Source organism: Aquila chrysaetos, chromosome 9 (assembly GCF_900496995.4).
Source record: "Aquila chrysaetos chrysaetos chromosome 9, bAquChr1.4, whole genome shotgun sequence".
In the NCBI taxonomy this organism is placed as follows: Eukaryota; Metazoa; Chordata; class Aves; order Accipitriformes; family Accipitridae; genus Aquila; species Aquila chrysaetos.
Window position 1 is genome coordinate 31407529 of NC_044012.1, and position 19979 is coordinate 31427507.

At 43.4% G+C, this 19979-nt stretch overlaps 1 protein-coding gene across 4 annotated transcripts in view; it reads right to left on the reverse strand.

Moving 5' to 3' along the window:
- The window catches only part of LOC115345577 (MLX interacting protein), a 51816-nt gene extending 33247 nt beyond the window's left edge, over nt 1-18569 (reverse strand). For 2 of the 4 annotated variants that reach the window (XR_005933219.1, XM_030024597.2), the window contains exon 1: nt 18161-18567. Coding sequence is in view for 3 of the 4 variants with exons in the window: in XM_030024597.2 (XP_029880457.1) it covers nt 18161-18531 (371 nt within the window). In the remaining variant the exon portion in view is untranslated. Of the gene's footprint in view, nt 1-18160 lie in introns of all 4 variants that reach the window. The other 2 variants (XM_030024599.2, XM_030024598.2) reach the window with 2 other exon arrangements.
- Between the last annotated feature and the right edge of the window lie 1410 nt (nt 18570-19979).

A 19979-nucleotide genomic window follows, 5' to 3' on the forward strand; every position in this document is an offset into this window, starting at 1 on the left:
ATACAGGCTTATTATTTAAAAAATAAACTGCACGGGTAATTGTTCTGATTTTTGTTTAAATAAACACTGCAACCAAAAGTTTCTATTCCGGTGTAAAATGTTAAGAGACACAATCTGTCATTTATCTTCCTGGCAGATTAGATGTAGATGTGGAAAGCATACAAAATGAAGATCATCACAGTTTCTAAGTATTCAGTTTAGAAAAAAGTTCCTTTGAGGTAAGAACCAGTAGTTCAAGTGTGGACTTACCTATACTGTATAGATTTAATACGTACTCTATACAGGGAAGTTCAAATCTCAGTTGGAACTCACCGCCAATGCATGTTTAATATTATCATTTAATCCTACATAAAAGGAAAATTATGGTAGCATACACAATCACTACAAAAGGCAGGAACCATCTGAATTTACATGTAGGTATCTTTGCACATTTCTTATGATGAAAAGCTTTTATTATAGGATCACAAGCAATCTGTCCACATCCAAAGCCTCCGTGTACAGAATAGATGGTAAGCAGCACATCCTGAATATTTAGCACTTCCATTGGTGGCCTCTCATGCTGTTTGCTTTTCAGTGCTCATACCTTGATTTATAGATTATTACTTAGGATTAACAAATTCCTCACAAGCTTTTCTACGGTGCTTTCACCCTCATTTTGCAGGTGAGAAACTGAGGCATAGACTTATTAACATTTCATTATCCACTTCTCTGATCTGCCCAATGTGAGATGATATGCCTGCATTTGCTTGCGAAACTGCATCCAGTTCCCTTTCCTGATCTCTCACCATGCCAGATGGACCTCCAGTCAACGCTCTCACCACCTCTACAGTCACTGCTTTGACTAGTGTATACCTCCAGTTTTATAGAAAATTAATCTCACCAAGCTTAAAAAGAGTTTTGCAGGGCAAAGCACTCCACTCAAACATGGGCCACCCCATCACCAAATTTCAAGGCCCTGCTCCAATCCTTAGGGTAATGTAGTCCTGAAAAATGATGGGAACTTCTTTGTTTTCCTTTATTCTTTTTAATATGGGCAATACATTTTGTTTCAGCTTTATAAGTGGAACAGAATGAACCACTTTGAACAACTTCTCATCCAAAAATCATATGCTCAGACATGCGAAAGTTCAGATCAAACAGTTAACTAGAAGTATAGTTACAGATTAGGAATTAGTGGGCAACTTTAAGAGCAGGATATGCTACCAGTGTTGCCTACTGTAATTGCTGGGTAAGAGGGTGGGAAGTCAATTCTTTTTAATGTTTTCTGCAGCATAGCTTAATGCCTCATGTTTTAAAGGACTCACCCTTGTAACAAAATGATCACGTTATCTCTGTATTTAAAGCAGTAAGCATGAAACCCGCTCACAGAATGCCAGACAGCTGTTCTCCACCTGCAAGCTGCAGGCCAAGTATTGAAGTTAACCTACTAGAAATGTAAAATTTCAAATCCAACCCCTCTCCAGTTCCCCTTCTCTCTGGTGCTAGGATTGAAAGGTTCACGTAGCTCAGTCAGTGCTGTGCCTTGCTGCAGAACGACCAGAAGATGAGTATCCAGCATTATTCACAAAGTTGTCAAAACTATTTTTAACACAACCAGCTCGAGAACTTTCACTTAACATACCTTGCAACTTTGTAACACACAAAGGTGCACCAGTAACAAACACTGTGATCAGCAGCAGTGAGGGCTGTGAGAGTTATCAGTTTGTCTTTGCTGCATCATCTTTATCAACAGCTTTCTTTTCAGCTACCTCCAGGCTGCATGCTTCCCTTTTAGAAAACAGCCACTGCACTCAATGCACCCCTTCTCGCCATCACTTCCTTCTCTTCATCTCGCCTCCCTGCTGCTCAAACAAGATTTAGAAGGTTTTGGTGAGGCAAAGGAAACATATATACCTAACCGTGTTACAGGTGGCAGAACAAGGATATCGCGATCAGTTCTACTGTGATCTTTTCTTACAAAATCTCTGCTAGGAGGTAAAGGAACTTTCCTACTGCTATCAACTTTTATGATGATGATGATCAACATGTTGTATTGATAAACATATCAACAAAGTAATTCACATCAGATCAATACATTTGGTTTTCCTTGTTGTTTAAGTGTTTCCTGTGCGCTCTCATGCATGGTGAAAAGTAAGAAGTGTCATTTTTAGAGCAGCTTCAATATAAAGGGAAGTGATCCTACTTGTTTATGTCACAGTGTCTTGAAATTTTCCACTTCTTCCTAAAACTTGATTTCTGCCACTGACTTTTCATCAACCTTCTCAGAATCAGAATATTCATTACAAAGAGCTGTTTTCCTATACAGACGATCAGGAACTGATACAGTTTTCCAGTGCACCTTCCTTCTCATTTACAAGGATGGCTGTTGGCAAAGACCCTCTTGTACAGAGAGCTATGAACGTGTCAGGATCCTTTTGAGTGTTAAGGCCTTAGCCTAGATTAATAAACTGATCAAGATGTGATGATCTGGGACCTTGTTTTAAGCACCTAAATTGTAGTTCAAAGACTTTTCACACGCAGAGCTTCTGAAAAACCCAAACAAACCGTATCAGCGTGGCAGATCAGCACAGCTCTCTGAGCAGCACACATACCGACAGGAACCCAGAGCTGTTTACCATGCTCAACAGGCATAGAAACCCGAAACCGCCACTTCTGCCACAGAGGATAGTGTAACACTCTCTGCGCAACATTACAACCTATAAATACACTGCAAGACTTCAGGGATCTTATTCTGAAAGCGACTTAAGTGTTTTAAAAAGAAGAGACACTCCCCCACCTCTCCCCTTGTGAAACAAAGCTTTCATACCAGCTGCCTGCAACCAACTCCCTGCAGCATGAAGAACAGCAGACTTATTACCAAATTCAGTTAAAGACTCAAGATTGCAACAGCATGTACAGTTTATTCAAAGTTTACATAAAAGCTGAACCAGAAACTACACAACAGACAGAAGGAGACTAAAGACACTGTTCTGTTACTACAAAGGCTACTAACAGATCAAAAAAAAAAATCCCATAGAAAGATAATGTAGGGAGAAAACCCCTTCAGGGTTAACATAAACCAGAGTGGAATGAAGAAAAAAAAGGACTTTAAAAAAAAAATACAATAAAAGCACCTCTAAAAGGCCACACACACCTCACAGGACAAGTTTCTACTTAGAGCTTTGTTGGATCTATGCGCAAACAAATGCTTTGACAATGCCTTCACCAAAACCAGCCCTTCAATTAGAGGTGAACGTCACACAGACTTGTGAAGCAGCAAAACTCCCTGGGATTCACCAGTCAAAGACCACAGCCTCCTAGGAAGGTTGAACATTCAGAGAATGAATAGTGGAAAAAAGACCTTCACCTCTGGGTCACCAGCTCAAACAGGAGCTGTGGAAACTTGTCTGCAGCACTGCAGGAAAGGCTGTGCAAGTGACCCTTCATTCATTAACTGGGACATGGTGGGGAGCATACTAATGCTCATGACACACAATCCTCACCACACTTTTGCCAGATGGCTCTTGTTGCCTATTTGGGATTGGACAGGCCAAGGGAGATGCCTGGTTCCCACACACAGATGGGGAGAACATGAGCCCTGTCCTCAGGAAAGTGGCTCCAGTCATGCTGAAGAGTAGTTTGTTACTTTATAATACAGGTGGTTTATGGTTATTATGCTCACCACAGCACAGGGCATTGACCAATGTTTCTTCGCAGTTAACTTTATAAAGCAATATTTAACCTCACTATAAGCGGCGAGTGTCAGAGAAAGACCTTGGTTTTATTGCAATATAACCTTATAAAGTCATTCCTTTGCTCACAGTAACCACCACACTTAAATATCTACCAGCATAACAGTTCAGCAATTCTGACACCATTCACCTGTGCACTAGTTAAAAGACACAGCCGGACTGACTTATCCCCTTTCCTTAGGAAGAACACAGTTTCAAATGGACCAAAATGGTTTATGTCCCAAAGCAAGTGGTGACTTCCTGAGTAAAACATACGACAGTATCAGCACTTTCCTGCATCTTACTACAAACAAAGCAAAAATCACTAAATGAACCTCACACAAGTCTCTTCTTTGAACCATGTTTTTTCTCATGTGCCAAAATCAAAATAAACCAGCCTCAACCTTCACTTTGTAGAGTCCCTTAGAATGCTCAAATGAAAGGTAAATAACATTTCTTACATGTTTATTGCTATAGAGAGAAGCAAACTCTCTAAACTTCCTATGATCTGTCTCCCCATTTTAAAAAGCCTGCTATATCCACACAGCCTATAATCACCACATGCAGAGGTCAGACCCCAAGCCTACTAATGTGCTAATAAAAACTGCTAATAAAAATTTTAGGCTCCTTAAGCTCCGCTAAGATTTTTACTGGAGATTTGAGTGTTCTACTTGTATGACTGGATACTGAAAACAGATGGGATCCATGCTGGGCTCCTAAACAACAGCCTTCACAGACCAAAACTTTATTAGAAACAGTAATGAATCAGCTTTTATTGCAGATTTCTGTGCATCTACTTACAGAGTCTCTAAGTTGAGCTGTGCTATTCAATAACATTTGCTGATTTGGTAAAGTAAATGAGCAAAATCTAATCACATGGTTCCTATGAAGGGTTAACTATTTCACACAGCAAGAGAGACAGACCAGAACATGGGAATGCCTCTTGTTCCCGTGCAGTGTGCAGTTTGATTACAGATTACCTCTCCGTCATAAGAGGAATGACTCAGATCACAGAGTCATTCAAGTCACAAACATACTGACTCTCTGCTTTCACAATAGAGCAGAATATCCAGTACCTTCAGGCAGCCGGTTAGGGAAGGCAGCTGCACAGAATGAGGCTGATATCGCAGAAAGCAGCCATGCAGCAACACAAACTGAGCTTATCTCAAGCTTCCAGACCCAAATGCCACTGACATATACCATCCCATGCTGCCCTGAAGAAAACACGTTTCTGTACCAAGCAAAAGCTATAAAATAAGAGCACTTTAAAGCTGTAATTTTTATGAGGCAAAAGACAAATCTCTTATTTAGAAGAAAAAAGGTTAGCAAATAGTGAAAGTGCTGCCTGGAATTTTTTCACAGCTGATACCAAAACGCTGTCTAGCTCACTCTAGTACTTGGCACCAGACCTCACCTGCTTTAGCAAGTGCTGTAAGAACACCCATACAGGTTGGGCCAACCTGTATGGGAGTACTGGGCTTTCCCAGTACTCCATCTCCAGCAATGGACACAAGCCAGTGGGTGCTTGGCAAAGAGTGAAAACAGGACAAGCATGTTTGTATGACGCTTCCTCCAGCCCCTCTCAACTATAAAGGAAAATGATATTAACTATTATATTAACTTTACTCCCTAAAAGTGAATTGGAAGAACTACATTGTTTCTCCTTTTGCTGTGTTTATAGACACCTTCCCCCCTGCCCCATACCTGGGTGAATTGAATATGTGTATTGATTTGGGAGGTCTCTGCTTTGAAAAGGGAGGGATAATGACATTTTAAATAGAGAACAGCCACTATGGTGACTACCGCAACAACTCAGATGCCCCAGCTTTTGGATAGATTGCTTCAGGCTCTTGGCTATTTCGAAATCTCTGCTTTCTATTTTCAACAGGTTTTAGGTGTCAAACATGGTTACTAATTACCTGAAGTAAGTGCAGTTTCCTCCTTGAGGACATCTGTATCTTTGATCAAGTCAGTTCTCCCATTCCAACACTAGGTTCATTTAAAATAAGCTGACAACACGCAAAGAAATTCTCCAGCTCTGTCGCAGATCTAAGTATTTCACAACTGTGTCTGAATCCTTTGACTCAGTCCTTCCTTTCTAGAAGTTCTATATCCTCAAACCCAGAAAAGTCATTTTTCTGTGTGTTCCCAGGTCACTAACCTGTTCCCCCCACTACAACCCTCCTCTCAATTTTCTTTCTCAAAAGCTGTGTTATAAAGAGCAAAAGCAAGTAGACCATTCCCTTTTGCTCCTTCATGCTTTCCCACACCTGGCATGCCACCACCATATTTTCTATTCAAGTTCTCTCAACCTCCACCCTGTCAGGGACAGATGTTTGCCAAGCAAACAGAAAGCTGGACTAAGCTGAAGTATCTGTGCAGATACAAATATGCAGGAGTTTGAATGTATTCAGGGAGACACTTATACCTTCTTTGGACAACGTACAGAATGAGCTAACATGAGAGTCATGACATGTAACATCCAGACCTCTATGTGCTGCTAACAGACAAGCAAACTTCAGAGCCCATTCCTGAATCCACAGTGCAGCTTAGCAGAACCAGGACTTCGTTGTGTTGCCTCTCACTCAAATACAGCAAGTTCTCCTGATGCAGACAGTTGTCACTGTGAATATTATTAGCAGAGCTTGACTTGACATGGATAAGCTTGTCCACACAGCTACAGCTTCTATACAAACATTCAGAAATTCATCAGAATGAGCAGAGACCAACCATCCTAGAAAACAACAGATTATGTCATTCTTTGCTCTGGGAAATGTGGCAGCAGATAACATCCATATCCACTGATTGGCAGATCAGGAATACAAGAAGACCTTCCACTGGCCTCTTCCTGTTTGGCACTTCTCTAACAGCTGCCAGGCCCACAGCCCAGGTATTTCCTTTTTAACTTCTTTTTTTTAATTTTCCTTTTTACATGCATGTCTGTCTGTCTTTACCTTGTTGATCAGTTCTGCCTCTGACACACTGCGAAGTAACAGTTTTCAATAACTAACACAGGCTACATCAAGTGTCATACCACAGCACCAAAAGCAAAAGTCTGCATAATAATAAGATGATAATGAACAGCAGTCATGGACTTCAAAGAATCACACAGAACAGAGAAGCTCTTCCACAATTCATGCTCCATTTGGTCCCTGTCCCTTTGGGAATGGTGTCAATAGTGAAGACAAACAGTGAATAGATTTAACAGCAGCCTAAAATGTGGATGCAAGATGCAGCAAGAACAATTTAGCAGAATAGCCTGTGATGGCTCACATGCACATCCACATGAATGTACAGTTGCTAGATGGTAACTAAATGCAGTGCGCCTAAGTTATTTTTAGGTTTACTGTGAAACTCCAATGTCACTTCATTCCAGCTGCTCCAAAGTTACACCACCACTGTCACTCCTGGTTTGATGGTCTGAGTCTAACCCTTGCCCTACACTAGAATTTCGCTGCCAAGGTGACAAAGCCCCTGGCACAGACAGGGTGACGTGGACAAGAAGAGTGTTTTGGACAACTAGCTCATGTGGGCTGGGGAAGGGGTCTGGCTGTTGGACAGAGAAGTAACTGCATTCGCTGCAGCCCTGCTAGAGGTCTCATAGCCATGCTGGCCAAGGTCACTTCAGTTGACGTGTCCTTGAACTGCTGCAGGCAGAGCACTCGTTACTATGGGACCTTGAGGGAAGGGAGAGTAAACAAAGTGGCAGACGCAAAGGGAGACCAGGATTTCAACTAAACATCCCATGCTAGAGAGTTCTGAAAACAATGAACTTGACAGATTCCAGCAGCAAAAGTGTCCTTCGTGCCTCTGCAATGTTTGCTTGGATCTTGTTACGCAGACATATCACTTAAAAAAACCCCTGCTGATAAATGAGAACCAAGAACTAACAGGCTTCACTGTTGGAAGGATCAGTGAAAAGAAAAGGCCTAATCCTGTTTATGTATGTATACTTCTGAGGATCTGTTCTAAGCAGCACTATAAGATGCAACACAAACTCTTCAGGACAGAACAGACTTGTACACCTCTTGCACCTAGCCCCAGGACCAAGTTCCTGTATTTACCACACCTATTCTAATGGCAGTAAGGCTCTGGTGTTCACATAAGCTCTTGACACAGTTACCTCTGAAACATCCACATAAGCAGGACTCTTTTAGAAGAATACCAGGGCAATACCTAGGAGGCAAGCAGTGCAGAGGACCACATGTGTATCACACAGAGGGTTCAGACCAGGGCAGACTTGCAAGCTGCCACCTCCCCCCCCCCATTTGCAAGACCCAAGTATAAACAGTGCAGCTGCTGTCTCACTTCCAAAACTAGTAACATCAATCCTCTTTCTCAAGAAGGGCGAACCTATTACACAAGAGCAAGGCTATTTGGATCTTCTCCTTACCCCCTCAGTCACCCTTAAGGCTCAACTCTTCAATTCTTGTTCTTATTCACAAGCCAACCCTAGTACAAGTAAACACCACCTAACACCAGCAAAGACAAGACCATCCTTCCATCTCCAAACTGAGATGGAAGAAGCCTTTTCATGCTCATGCAGAAACAAAGCTGTAGCAAGCATCAGATTGCTGTACTTGTACAAGGACAACTCTTCATGGACTAAAGGGGGTAGATGTCTCAAACTCCCAAATCACTGAGAGAATGCATAGGGAAATATTGTTAATTTGCAAGTAAAGAGAAGCACTAACAACATATAGGTACTCTACCCATAAAGATATCCTCTGCTTGCTCTGGTGTGGTATAAATGAGCAATAAAAGATATCTCTGGAAATCCAGAAATCTCCCACTATATTAAAAAAAAAGTATTTTTCTCTGTGTGTAGCAAGACATTTCCACATATAAAAAATTCAAGAAAAGGCATTAAATATAGCAAAAAGGACTGCATCCACTGCTTCCTTGCACTACAGCATCAGCTAAACTAGAAGTAGTGAGATGACAAAGTCTCTAACTATGCATTACTGTTGTAGATAATTTGCTGTGAAAACAAAACCAAGGATCAAAAAGATGTCTAACAAGTCATTAAAATTTAACAAGTCATTAAAATCTTTCTGTGCTTTTCATAAAAAGTGTTTAGTTCATTAAGTAGCACAGTTAGCCACTTAAACAATTGAACCCTTTTCCTAGCATCATGATACATCACGAAATGTATAATGTCAAAAGGGTTATCTGTAGGCCAGCAGCAGTCTGGCCAAAACACACTTACATATCACTAATTAAAGAGAATCAGATTCTTTCACTAATACCCTGCTATATGATAATCCAAGTGGTGGCCTGCAGGCCCTTCCCATCTGGCCTGTCACCTTTTGTTTTACAGTCTCAAAGGAGACAAAGCAGCTCTGAGAACCACTTGTAACACCCTGAGCTTTGTATCTCTAATGTACCTTCCAAGTGGCCATGGTCTGGATAACTGACCAAGGGAAGGAACCATTCCACTGTGCCTTGGGCCTATGGTCATCTCCAATCCCATTTTCTATTATCCATCTGACAGCACAGCTGGACAGCCCAACTTCAGAAATACTAGTGTTTCATAAAGGCAACTGTTGCTGAGCTTGCTCTTAAGTAGCACCCAGAGTTTGAATACCTTAAGGCACAAACTGAAATTTACTTAACAGAGAGGGAATGGCGATTACCCTGCAGCCTACCGTTCACACCACAACAGAATGAATGGCCAAGGTGTCATTCAGGCTCTCCTTTAACACTAGTTCCTCAGAGGCATTAAGCCTGTAAGAGACCTATAATAGTTTGTCACATGTATGAGAATGACAGTAAGATAAACACTATCCCCACAGGAGTTTGAGTAGACAAACATCTGCTCAATCCAACCCTACGTTTAACACAGCAAGGCAAGAGTCCAGCAGCTGCAGCACATCAAGCCAAGGGAGGAAAGCAGACAAGGAGCCCTCGTCTTTCACACCTGCAGAGTAAAGACAGTTCCCTAATAGTCAGGGTCCTTCAGCAAACGGGAGCAGCTTGTTTGTCTTCTCAACAAATCTCTCTTGCGGAAAGGAGTCATGCCTCACATGGCAATTAAGCATTTGACAGCTCAGGGAGGCTGATGTCGTTTAGACTTCCAAGCCCAACAAAACAACTCTCCACAGGTGAAAAATCCAGTGTCCTCTATGAATAATACAGCTCCCATTGTTCTAAAAGCCGGAGGGTTTTCTAGGTTCTCCAGAAGGCCACCACCAGCAACAGACTCGGGAATCCAGAGCTGATGCTCCAGATATTCAAACTTCCTTGGGGACTGTGTGAGGAAAGCAATGATGCCTCTCCGAAACACAACTACCAGTCACCGCAGGGAGCAGGTGCTTTTCACAGGCAGTTCAGCGAATGCCAAAGGCAGTTAGCAGAACACTGCCCTCCAGAAGCATTATGATTACCATTAAAATACCAGCCTGGTTTTATTACCCTGTAATTTGCATCTGTAGACTTCCTCATCTGTTAGAAGGGCCAGTAGCTTTTCTAACAGAGGTGTCAGTAAGCTGCACAACTTCTTCCTCTTCCCCTCCTAAATCTTTCTTCCATTTGTCTCTTTTCCTTTATTATTTAAGTTTGTAGCTGAAGTGTCATCTTTGATATGGCTTCCTTTTAGACTCCTGTGTTAGCTCACTTCTGAACTTCATGCCTTTGTTTCCCCCTTTCAAAAAGGCCAGTACACACATCTGGGTCTCTGAAGTATTGAGACTGTTTTGGTCATTTTTAGAAGGGAGAAAGGGAGGAAAAAGCAGTTAACTGATTTATCTAAGATCAACAAGCTGAGAGACTAAGGGCTAGCGAAAAGCTTTGTGCTTGTGTCACAAAGTAAATAAGCTGTGGCAAATGCACACTAGAACATTTCCGATGGTGATTACTGCTCTACTTAAAAAGAGATGTCTACATTAATTATATTATGACTGGCACCAAGACAGCATGTTTTACATTCAAAACAAACAATCAAAAATGACCTTCCAACTCCCATTTGAGCAAACAAACAAAAATTATTTTGAAAAGACCATGTTTAGAATTTCTATTTTAGTACTAAAACTATTAGAAGCAATTTCTGGAAAACCTAGCTTTTCCTAACCCCATTTTTCAAGCCTTCCTGCTTCAGAAACTGTGACAATAGTGTAACTCTAGCTTGCACTAAAAACAATCGGATTCAGGTTTTTCCATCACTGTCTGAAACACAAAGAACCAACTCTATTTTCTTTGGAGGCAACTGAAACAAGTACTTTTCCTAATCATCTTCATAATTGTTTTATAGACATGTTAAAGGTTTCCTTCCCCGAGCGAAGGGAGAATTGTATGAAAGCTGTAAAATATTTCTATAGCCATCAAAGAGTTCAGAAAGCTTGTCTTTTTCCTCAGAAGTAGCTTAGAAGTTTTGTCTTTAAAGAAACTGCTTGTGCCAGTGACATTAAAATATCAAAGGACAGATGAGGAAAACTGTAAATGCAATTAATTTCTGCATACAAAGGAAAGGAAGTAGCAAGCATATAGCCTTAAGTCTGTTAATTAAAAATTAAATACCAGATTAAACTCAAACTGGTCCAAGTTTCTAAACTGATACTTTTTTTGTTATTGTTGTTGTTTTGTTTTAAAAAGACAAACCTTTCTCTCTAACAGCAAAAGGAAGCAAGGCAGCATTAGAAGAGCCAAACCAGGAACCCCAGCTCTCCTGCCCCCATTTTACTGCAAGATCATCCATGACTTCCATATCCGGGTCCATCTAGCTCACTCTCTCCCTTTATCAGGCACGCCCTCATGAAGTGCTTCCTGTCTACCTCTCCCATCGCAGATCAAAGCTCCGGGAAGAAATGCTGGACTTCCCTGACTCCAGCCACACCTTCAGTCATCTGCCCTTACTTTCCATATTGTCTTCCCTTTCATACCTATTTCTCCTGCCCTGAACAGCACTACACCAGCATCCTCTTTTCTCCCCAACTCATCATTATCCATTCACCTTTGTCCTTTTTTATCAGATCTCCTCTAAGTACAGCTCTAATCTCTTTTCTTCTCCACAATGTCCCTATCATCCTCAGAGACTTCCCTTTCCTGACTGCCATTCGGTCCAGCCCTGCTGCTGAACATTTCCTCACTCACACGCCTTCAGGGAGTTTGTAACCCGGGCTCAAACCCACCCAGTCAGCTGAAAGGTCATTTGTTTGACTTGAACTTCACAGTATTTTTTTCTTTTTTTCCCTTCCCGTTTCCACCCCTGTGACCTCCTCTATCAACATCATCCAGCCCACCATGTGGCTTTATCTTGGCCCTTCTAATTCATTCGATGCATTCCTCAAAGATCCTCTTCATTTTACTCCAAGTCTCAGTGAGCTTCCAGCCTCACTCCTTGCCCTCGCAACCCTTCCTTTTCCGTAACAGATCTCCGAGTACTGTTATTAGGGGAAAGTTTCCACTCACGCATAACAACTTGGAGAGTTCACTCTCTACTTCAAGCCTGTCAGTTTCTGTGCAAATTTAAAATGCCTCTCTGACATCTCAGAAATGCCCAGCCATCAGCTCAGTATGGCTACAAAGCTCCCTTTATTCCTCCCCACCACTTTCCAGCTTGCTGCACCACTAGATACCCCTTTGTTTAAGATTAATCATAGCTTAAGGACACACAGACAGATAAGCAGCTGCTCAAGTGACTGCATATCAACTCTGCCTTCCAAAAGAATGGAATTTTTTTTTCCCCACATGGGAGAGTAACAAACAAGAATGATTCAGTGACCTACTAAAGGAGCGTGTGGAAAAACATGAGTAAAGCTAAGACCTGAATTTCAGGTTTCTTGGCTTTAATTCTTCTTGCCACTCAGCAGCAAGAAATTAAAACAGGTAAGGGGCAGAGAACTGGAAATTAATGTGTTAATTTCCGTTGCCATCAAACTCTACTTCATTCAAAGCACATCATAATCATGCAACACAAAAAACTTCACTAAAAGTAATTCCAAATCTCACAGTTCAGCCAAGCTTTTTTCAGACCATGCAAAAGTTATTGAGAACTGGCAATCTGAGGACAAACTAGCTCCCTCTTCCTTATTTCAGCAACCCATCAAAAATTATGATTATGAAATCCATGTTGTTTTTAAGCCAGAAAATAACATGTTTACTGTGTGAAAACACAAGACAACTGCAACAAAATGTGTAGATTAAATGCTAAATCAAAACACGATAGCAACGATGTGCTTTTTTTATAAAAAATGTCATGACTCTGCACCGCACCTCTGTAGTAACACCCTACACAGCCAGGTCCACAGCCAGGCCAGAGCCACCAAAATAGCCAGGAGCAGAACAAAAAACTTTGTCCCTGTATCTAAATTTCTGTCTACAGAATTTGTCTTTTCTTCCTACAAGTCATGTGTAGCCCTGAAGACACCAAAACCTTAAATTTCAACCAAGGCCTTTTCACGCTATCAGTACTAAATATTTACTTTGGCAAAAGAAACGCATCTTTGAAATGAGAACAGCTCAGTAATCTTTCTGCAAACCTTTCTGAGGCTCAAGGTTGTCAAGGTGGAATTTAAAAGTGCGTCTTACATAGAGCTTAAAAGCTTGTGACTATATCAAGCTTTTGACATAAGCAAGGTAAGAGGCTCAGTAACAATGTCCTGATTCATATTGCACTCCGAATATAGCATCTTTGCTTTGAAGCGCCCCTTAATCGTGAATACTTACAACACAGCAACTCTGCTCAAGTAAGGCTTAATTCATAGGATGAATATAGGTGGTTTTATCAGAGTAGTTTCTATAAGCAGCATGTAAAATATATAACTAAATTCTGGAAGTTTTTTGTCTCAAACCTGGTATCACCATTACCAAGAACTTCCCAAAACACATGCTGCATTAACAAAGAATATGTGGCAAAGGTGCTTTGGAAACAAGCTGATCCCTAATGTCAGTCCACTGATGAAGGGAGTATTTTTGGCTTACATCTAGATGAAGTGAAGGGGTCATATTGCTAAAGAGGAGAGATGAGATCTCGAAATGACCTGGCAAGCTTTTCAAAAGGTAGCCTTCGTCACAGTTCCCAGACCCCACTCTCCTGTTCTGTGCAACTTTAACAGCCAGGATCCAGAAGGTTTTAGACAAGTATCTGATGCCAGCATTAACACTCTTACCTAAAGTACACCACCTGGCATGTTCCTTAAGCTCTTATTAGAAGGTGAGAGAACTCTGAGGCTACTTAATAATAAATGAGCCCACAAAGTCATCTTCATCTACCCTATCATACCCTACTGCTAAGATGGACATCAACTGACATAATAATATATAACAGAAGGTTAAAAAGAACACCACCCACATCGAGTGTGAGTAGCATTTTTAATAATTCCTAAAATAAAGCTTGTGCTTTATTTAGATGATGTACACGACCACGCACAACTGACTAGCCCATTCTCTCAACTGCAGAGATCGCTTCCCCAGCACTGTGCAAGAGGGGAACCTTCATAAAGAAAATGAATGACTTACGTGGTCCCAGAGCCTCATCACCCTCTTATTTCTTTACAGGGCATGGATAAAACACACTGGGTGAGTACTACCTGAAGGCTGCACTGTCAACTTATCCAATTTACAACTGGAGAAAATAACTAAAGTATCGACTTAAATCTACTTTTTCCAGGAGTAATACATTGTATTTCCTACTCCCTGCAACAATTACATTAGTCATTCCAGCATGATTTACCTCTCTAAGACCTCAGCATCAAAATCCTAGAGATAAACTAGCAAAATGCCACTGATTCCTACCACACGTTTTTCAGAGCTCCACATGTGGAGTTCAGAATATGCAGATCTGCATTTCCAAGTGCATATTTCAGGTTTTGAACCTTAAACAAACTACATGTCACTGTTCCCAAAGCAGAGCTTTCTACAGGGAAGTCTAAAAATCCCCATGTTCCAGCCTGTTAGGCCAATAAATGGTTTACAGTGCCCTTTCATAAAGCATAATTTTTCACTTCACATAAGCCTTCAGCCTGCATTCTACAAGGAGCTGAACATTATTCTTCCGCTGAAGACAACAGATCTCGAAAACAAAAAAATTCTTCTGTCTCAATCTCAAAAAAAAAAAACCAAAAAACAAAAACCACTTTCATGATATGCTGTGGTTAGAACATTTCAGAATACAGTTCAGTTTTGGGAAGTTACTTTTGGGTAGTGTAATTATTCGGATAATTGTAAAGTTATTAAAGGGCTTTACTAAATTAAACATCAAGATTATGTATTATTTGACTTAATTCTGCTTAATAACCATTCTAGGCTATATAACCGTTAGCATAGTTTCTCATTAGAATGAACAGTGTCAAAGGTCAGAAAGCACTTTTTTTTTTTTAATTTTTTTGCCTTTAAAGTGTCCTGCCTGCCATAGGTCAATTATAGCTACTTACACACATCAAGATCTGCAAGGTCACATTGTTTTAAAGGGCTGAGATGAAGGGGCTAAAAGAGGAAAACCAGTCAGTGTGGTATAGTTCCCACAATCAATCTCATCAGAAAAACAGGTGACATTTAGATGAAGTACAGCCCGCGTGATACCTGTTGTAAACAGTGTTTATAAGTAACTTATTGATTTAGAAGATTGTTTTAATCTCCTAACTGTACAGAGGAATATGCTATGGTCATAATTTCCCCTGTGAAATGGCTCATCTGAAATGAGGATTTTTAACCTGCGCAACTGGATACATGACTGAAACAGCTATGATGAAAATTAAAATCAGGTTAGCTTGTACTGCTCAAAGGCATGAGGGAATCACTTCACTCATGTTCAGAAATAGCTTTTTTATCATAAAAAGTTTGACAGTTAACAGCACAAAGCCATATTTAAAAAAAAATATTACAGTACAATTAAAAGAGCCCAGGCTACACTGTGCATTCTAATGTGAACGTGATTCAGCATAAATTTGGTCACTTTCAAACATAAACCATCCTAGGTAATGACCTAGGTAATCTACAAAAACTTTGCTTTCTAGCTCATTGGTAACGCTAATGGATAACCCACAGTTTAGTGCTTCTTTTTAAAACTTTAAACACTGAAATACTAGCAATGGGTGTCAAGTGTAAATAAATATTACACACAGAGCTCTGTTACAGCAACTTCCTTGTTTTTGTATTTAACATAGCTGCATTACCCCAGCTATAGAAACATGATGAGTTAGTTCACACCCCTTGTTGCTGGTTCTGCAACAGCCACAAAGCAAAACCCACACTTTTTCACCTTTTTGTTTTACCGTTTTTGGTGTTGGTTTCCACGCCCCCCAGTTCTTTTCTAGAGTGAATTTCTATCCAGCAAAGGCAGTATGAAAAACATAAAACACAGAATCTGCATGTTTTGTCAGTGCCAGATCAGATAGACAATAACAGGAAAGATACAGCAAAGGCAACAGCAGTGAAAACATCCCCATAAGCCAACCAAGTTCAAATCAAACTTGAAGCACAGCACAAAAGGCAGCTGCTGTTTACCCGAGTGTCATACGCTCCCTGAGTAGGATATGGACTGAGAGACTATTTCTAAGGTAGAAAGGTTCAACCTACATGCTTAATCAACCATTTGTTAAATGGCAATGACTCCTCATTCCATACCTACATTCATCACCCCAAATTAGGCTTGCTAAAATTATTTTAATTCTTTTTAGACCCAAGTTTACAATGGGTTTGTTAGGCAGATTTAAAAAATTTCTCACAAAGCCATCAAGTAAGCAGGCTGAACCTGGGCAGGATGTTTCATGGTTGCAACTAAGCAAACCTTAAGGTATCCACGTACAGAAATATTAAGAATGTGCTTTTCTTTGGTAGCCTCTAAGAAGATATTTTCTGTGCTTTGCCTCATACTACCACCAACAAGCAGAATAAAATTATTTCTCCTAAAATAGATTTGGTGGTCAATTTACGCATCTACATCAGAGTTCAGCATTATCAAATTAGCATCACAGAATTATTTCTTTGCATTAGATGTGATCGTCAGTTTCAAAAGCCCAAGGACACACTGGTGGAAGCACAACATGAAATAAAGCTGATAGAGGCTAATGTGAAGATATGCATGAGAAGTCTAGTTCTGTCCCTCGTAATACTTGTGGTTCCTTTGCATGTTCCTCTCAGCTTGTACGATAAAGGCAGACTGGTTAATTTTTACTTAAGTTTTCAATTTTTCTTTCTTTTGTAAACACAAAGAATTTACGTCCATTGTTGTACGCAACTTATCTAAGATTCACTCTCTTGCCAGTAACTAATAACTTGCTTGGTAAAAATTATCAAAATCTGAAGATTACTTACATTACATTTTCTCGCTAATCATAGAGGACAGATAGTTCTTTTGTTTCCTCTTCATTGAGCAATAATTAAATAGAGGAATTCGGAGTGGGCAAAGTTAATTTTCTTTTAGCAAGCTAATATGGTTCCTATAAATGAAAATAAGGATTTCCGTTGATATGCTCAGAGGCATTTTCCATCATTCCTTTTAATCAACTTCCAAAATATGCTCAATAGAGAACATCAGATTGGATCCAATTTCTGCTATATCACATGGAACAAAAGACTCGAGGAGGCATACATCTTTTCAAAACACCTCTATTCCATAGCTCTGCCTCCATTTTGGATGACAGACAAAGGGGATAAATGTGAATATAATGCCTTATTAAATAGATGAAAAGCAAAACTGAAGTCTGAGCAAAAGGTGCAGATAAACCCAGGAAGTGCTACTACCAGCTGCAACCACTGGAACAAAGGAAACAATGACAGATGTCGCTTTCTTGAATTTGTTATAAAAATAAAACGGGGGGGTCGGGGGGGGAGAAAAATTGGCCGGTTTTCACACAGACCAGGGCACAAACGTCTACTTTGCCCTTTAAGGATTTCTCCAGAGACTCTTCAGCACTAGATGTTTCCACTAACTTCAAGCCTGACCGTGAGATGCTGAGCATTTTCTAGTGCCACGAAGAGTCTGCAGAGGCAGCGTGCACTCCCACGCGGGGGACGAGGTCCCACTTCGCCTCACGCCCTCAACCCAACCTCCTCTCCTCTCCTCCCCTCCCCGGCGACAACGCAATGACAACCCCTCCGCTCACCCGAAACCATTCCCGGCGAGGGGCTCAGGCGACGCTTTGCCGCCGTGATCTCAGGCCTACGGAAGGTGCGCGTAAGGAGCCCAAAGTTCATTGAAAACAAAAGCGACGCGAACACCCACGCGTGGGGGGGGGGGGGGGGGGCGGATATCACCGCCGAAAGGCGACGTTCGGCTGCCCCCAGGCCCCCGGCCGATCGCCTCAGGCCTCGCTCCCCGCCGCCCCTCACCGCGCCCTCGGGTCCCCGGCCCGGACCGCCCCCCCCCGCCGACGCCCAGCCGGGGCTTTCCCCACGGCCGTGACTCACCCCGGGAGCCGCGCGGCCCCCTTCCGCACCGTCCCCAGCCCCCGGTCCGCCCTGCCCCGCCGCCCCCGGCCCCCGCCCCGCGGCCCGGGAGCGGCGGCCGGTACCTGTAGGCCAGGGACATGCACTCGAAGAGCTTCGTGAGAGAGGCGTCGATGCTGAGGCGCCCGCCGGCGCCGCCGCCGCCGCGGGCCGCCCCGAACTGGTAGGTCTGGCAGGTCTGCTCGTTGACCGTGTCGAAGTCGTAGCCCTTCTTGGGCGGGTGCTCGCTGTGCGGCGACGAGACCATGAAGTGGCCCGAGTGGATGATCTGGGGGCCCGGGGGCTGCCCCCGCCGAGGCCCGCACCGCCGCCCTCCGCCCGGCGAGGCGCCCCCATCGTCCGTGTCCGACGAGTCCTCGTCGGGCTCCGTGCGGGGGGACAGCGGCCCCGCCGCCCCGAGGAGCCGCGCCGGCCGCATGAACACGTCGGCGGCCATGGCCCCGCTGCCGCCAGCCGCCGGCCGAGCCCGCCGCCCGCCCCGCGCCGCCACCGCCCCGCTCCGCCCCGGGCCGGCCCCCGCCGCGCCGCGCCGCCCCGCTTAAAGGAGCCAGAGCGCCCCCGCCGCCCCTCCCCCGCGGCCTGCGCCTTCCCCGCTCCCGCCTCAGCCGCGCGGGCCGCCTCCCACAGCGGGAGCGCGCCCGGGCCGCGGCCCACGGCCCCTTTCCCTCAGCAGAGGGCCCACCCCTCCCGTCGCTGGCACCCCCGAGGCCGCTTTCCCTCCACGCGGCCCCCAGCCGCCCCTGAGGCAACGTCCCCTCAGGGAAAGCCCCCAGGCCGCCATCCCGAAGACCACTGAGAAACACCCCAGAGGGTGTTTTCCCTCCGTGAAAGCTGCAGCCCGCCCTCACCCTGGAGGCGGCATTCCCTCCGCCCGGTGCCCGCTGGTTACAAGAGGAGACCTCCTTCAGAGAAAAGGGCAGGACCACCCGGCTTCCTCCCACACACCAGGAACCAGGCCAGTTCTTGGCCATAAGTGACACCCACCATGTTTTATCCTTCCCCTTAACACCAGTCGATCATGAAACAGCCCCGCGGGGCGGCCAGACACCGCACGTCACCACCAGCCTCACCAAGAAGGGGGAAGGCATCGCTGCCGCCAAGGCCCTGGTGCCATGCTACTGCTGTCCTGTCCCCACTCCTCCAGCAACAGTTTAAACGATCCAGCATGGCGCTTCTACCCAGCAGGACAGTGTTGTGGGGCACGAAGTGGCACACGCGGAAGCCTCGACCAAAAAATGCATAACTACCTCCAGCCTCAAGACTGGGAAGAGGCCTGGGGAGGCTGCGGTCACTCAAACAGAACCATCACAAGGAGGTAATTGCCTGTCTTTGGTAATATGCTTCCTCAGAAAAACACCCCTAAGCTTAAGGGACTCTTAGGAAAATGAGAAGATGCAGAGGACAGCCCAGAACTGGCTTAAGAATGTTGATGAGAGAGTGATTGTGCTAGAAATATTTCATGGATTTAAACTATGTTTAATACAGTAAATTGCTTATTATTTTCCAGAAGCAGCCTGCAAGAAGCCAGGGCAGCTACAGAAGTAGCTGGAGACCTGCAGCAGGCAGGCTGCAAACACAGCTGGAGGGATCAGCCTGCCATTGCAGAGAAAAAACTCAGGACACGGAGCTTCTACTGCTAGCCTGGGTGCTCACACCTAACCCACATACCTGCTCGGTAATGTGCAAAAAGTAAGCACAATTGTTCCAGGGGAAGTAAAGGTCGGATTTCATCCTTCTCAAAAGTATAAAGGGAGCAATGGATCCTGTAGGTCAACATGAAAGCACAGCAATAGCACCAGTAGATGTATTAGTCTGAGGAGAGAACAGCGGCTTACAGCACAAACCCCCATATATGTACATATGTATATACAAAGTCAAGAGAAG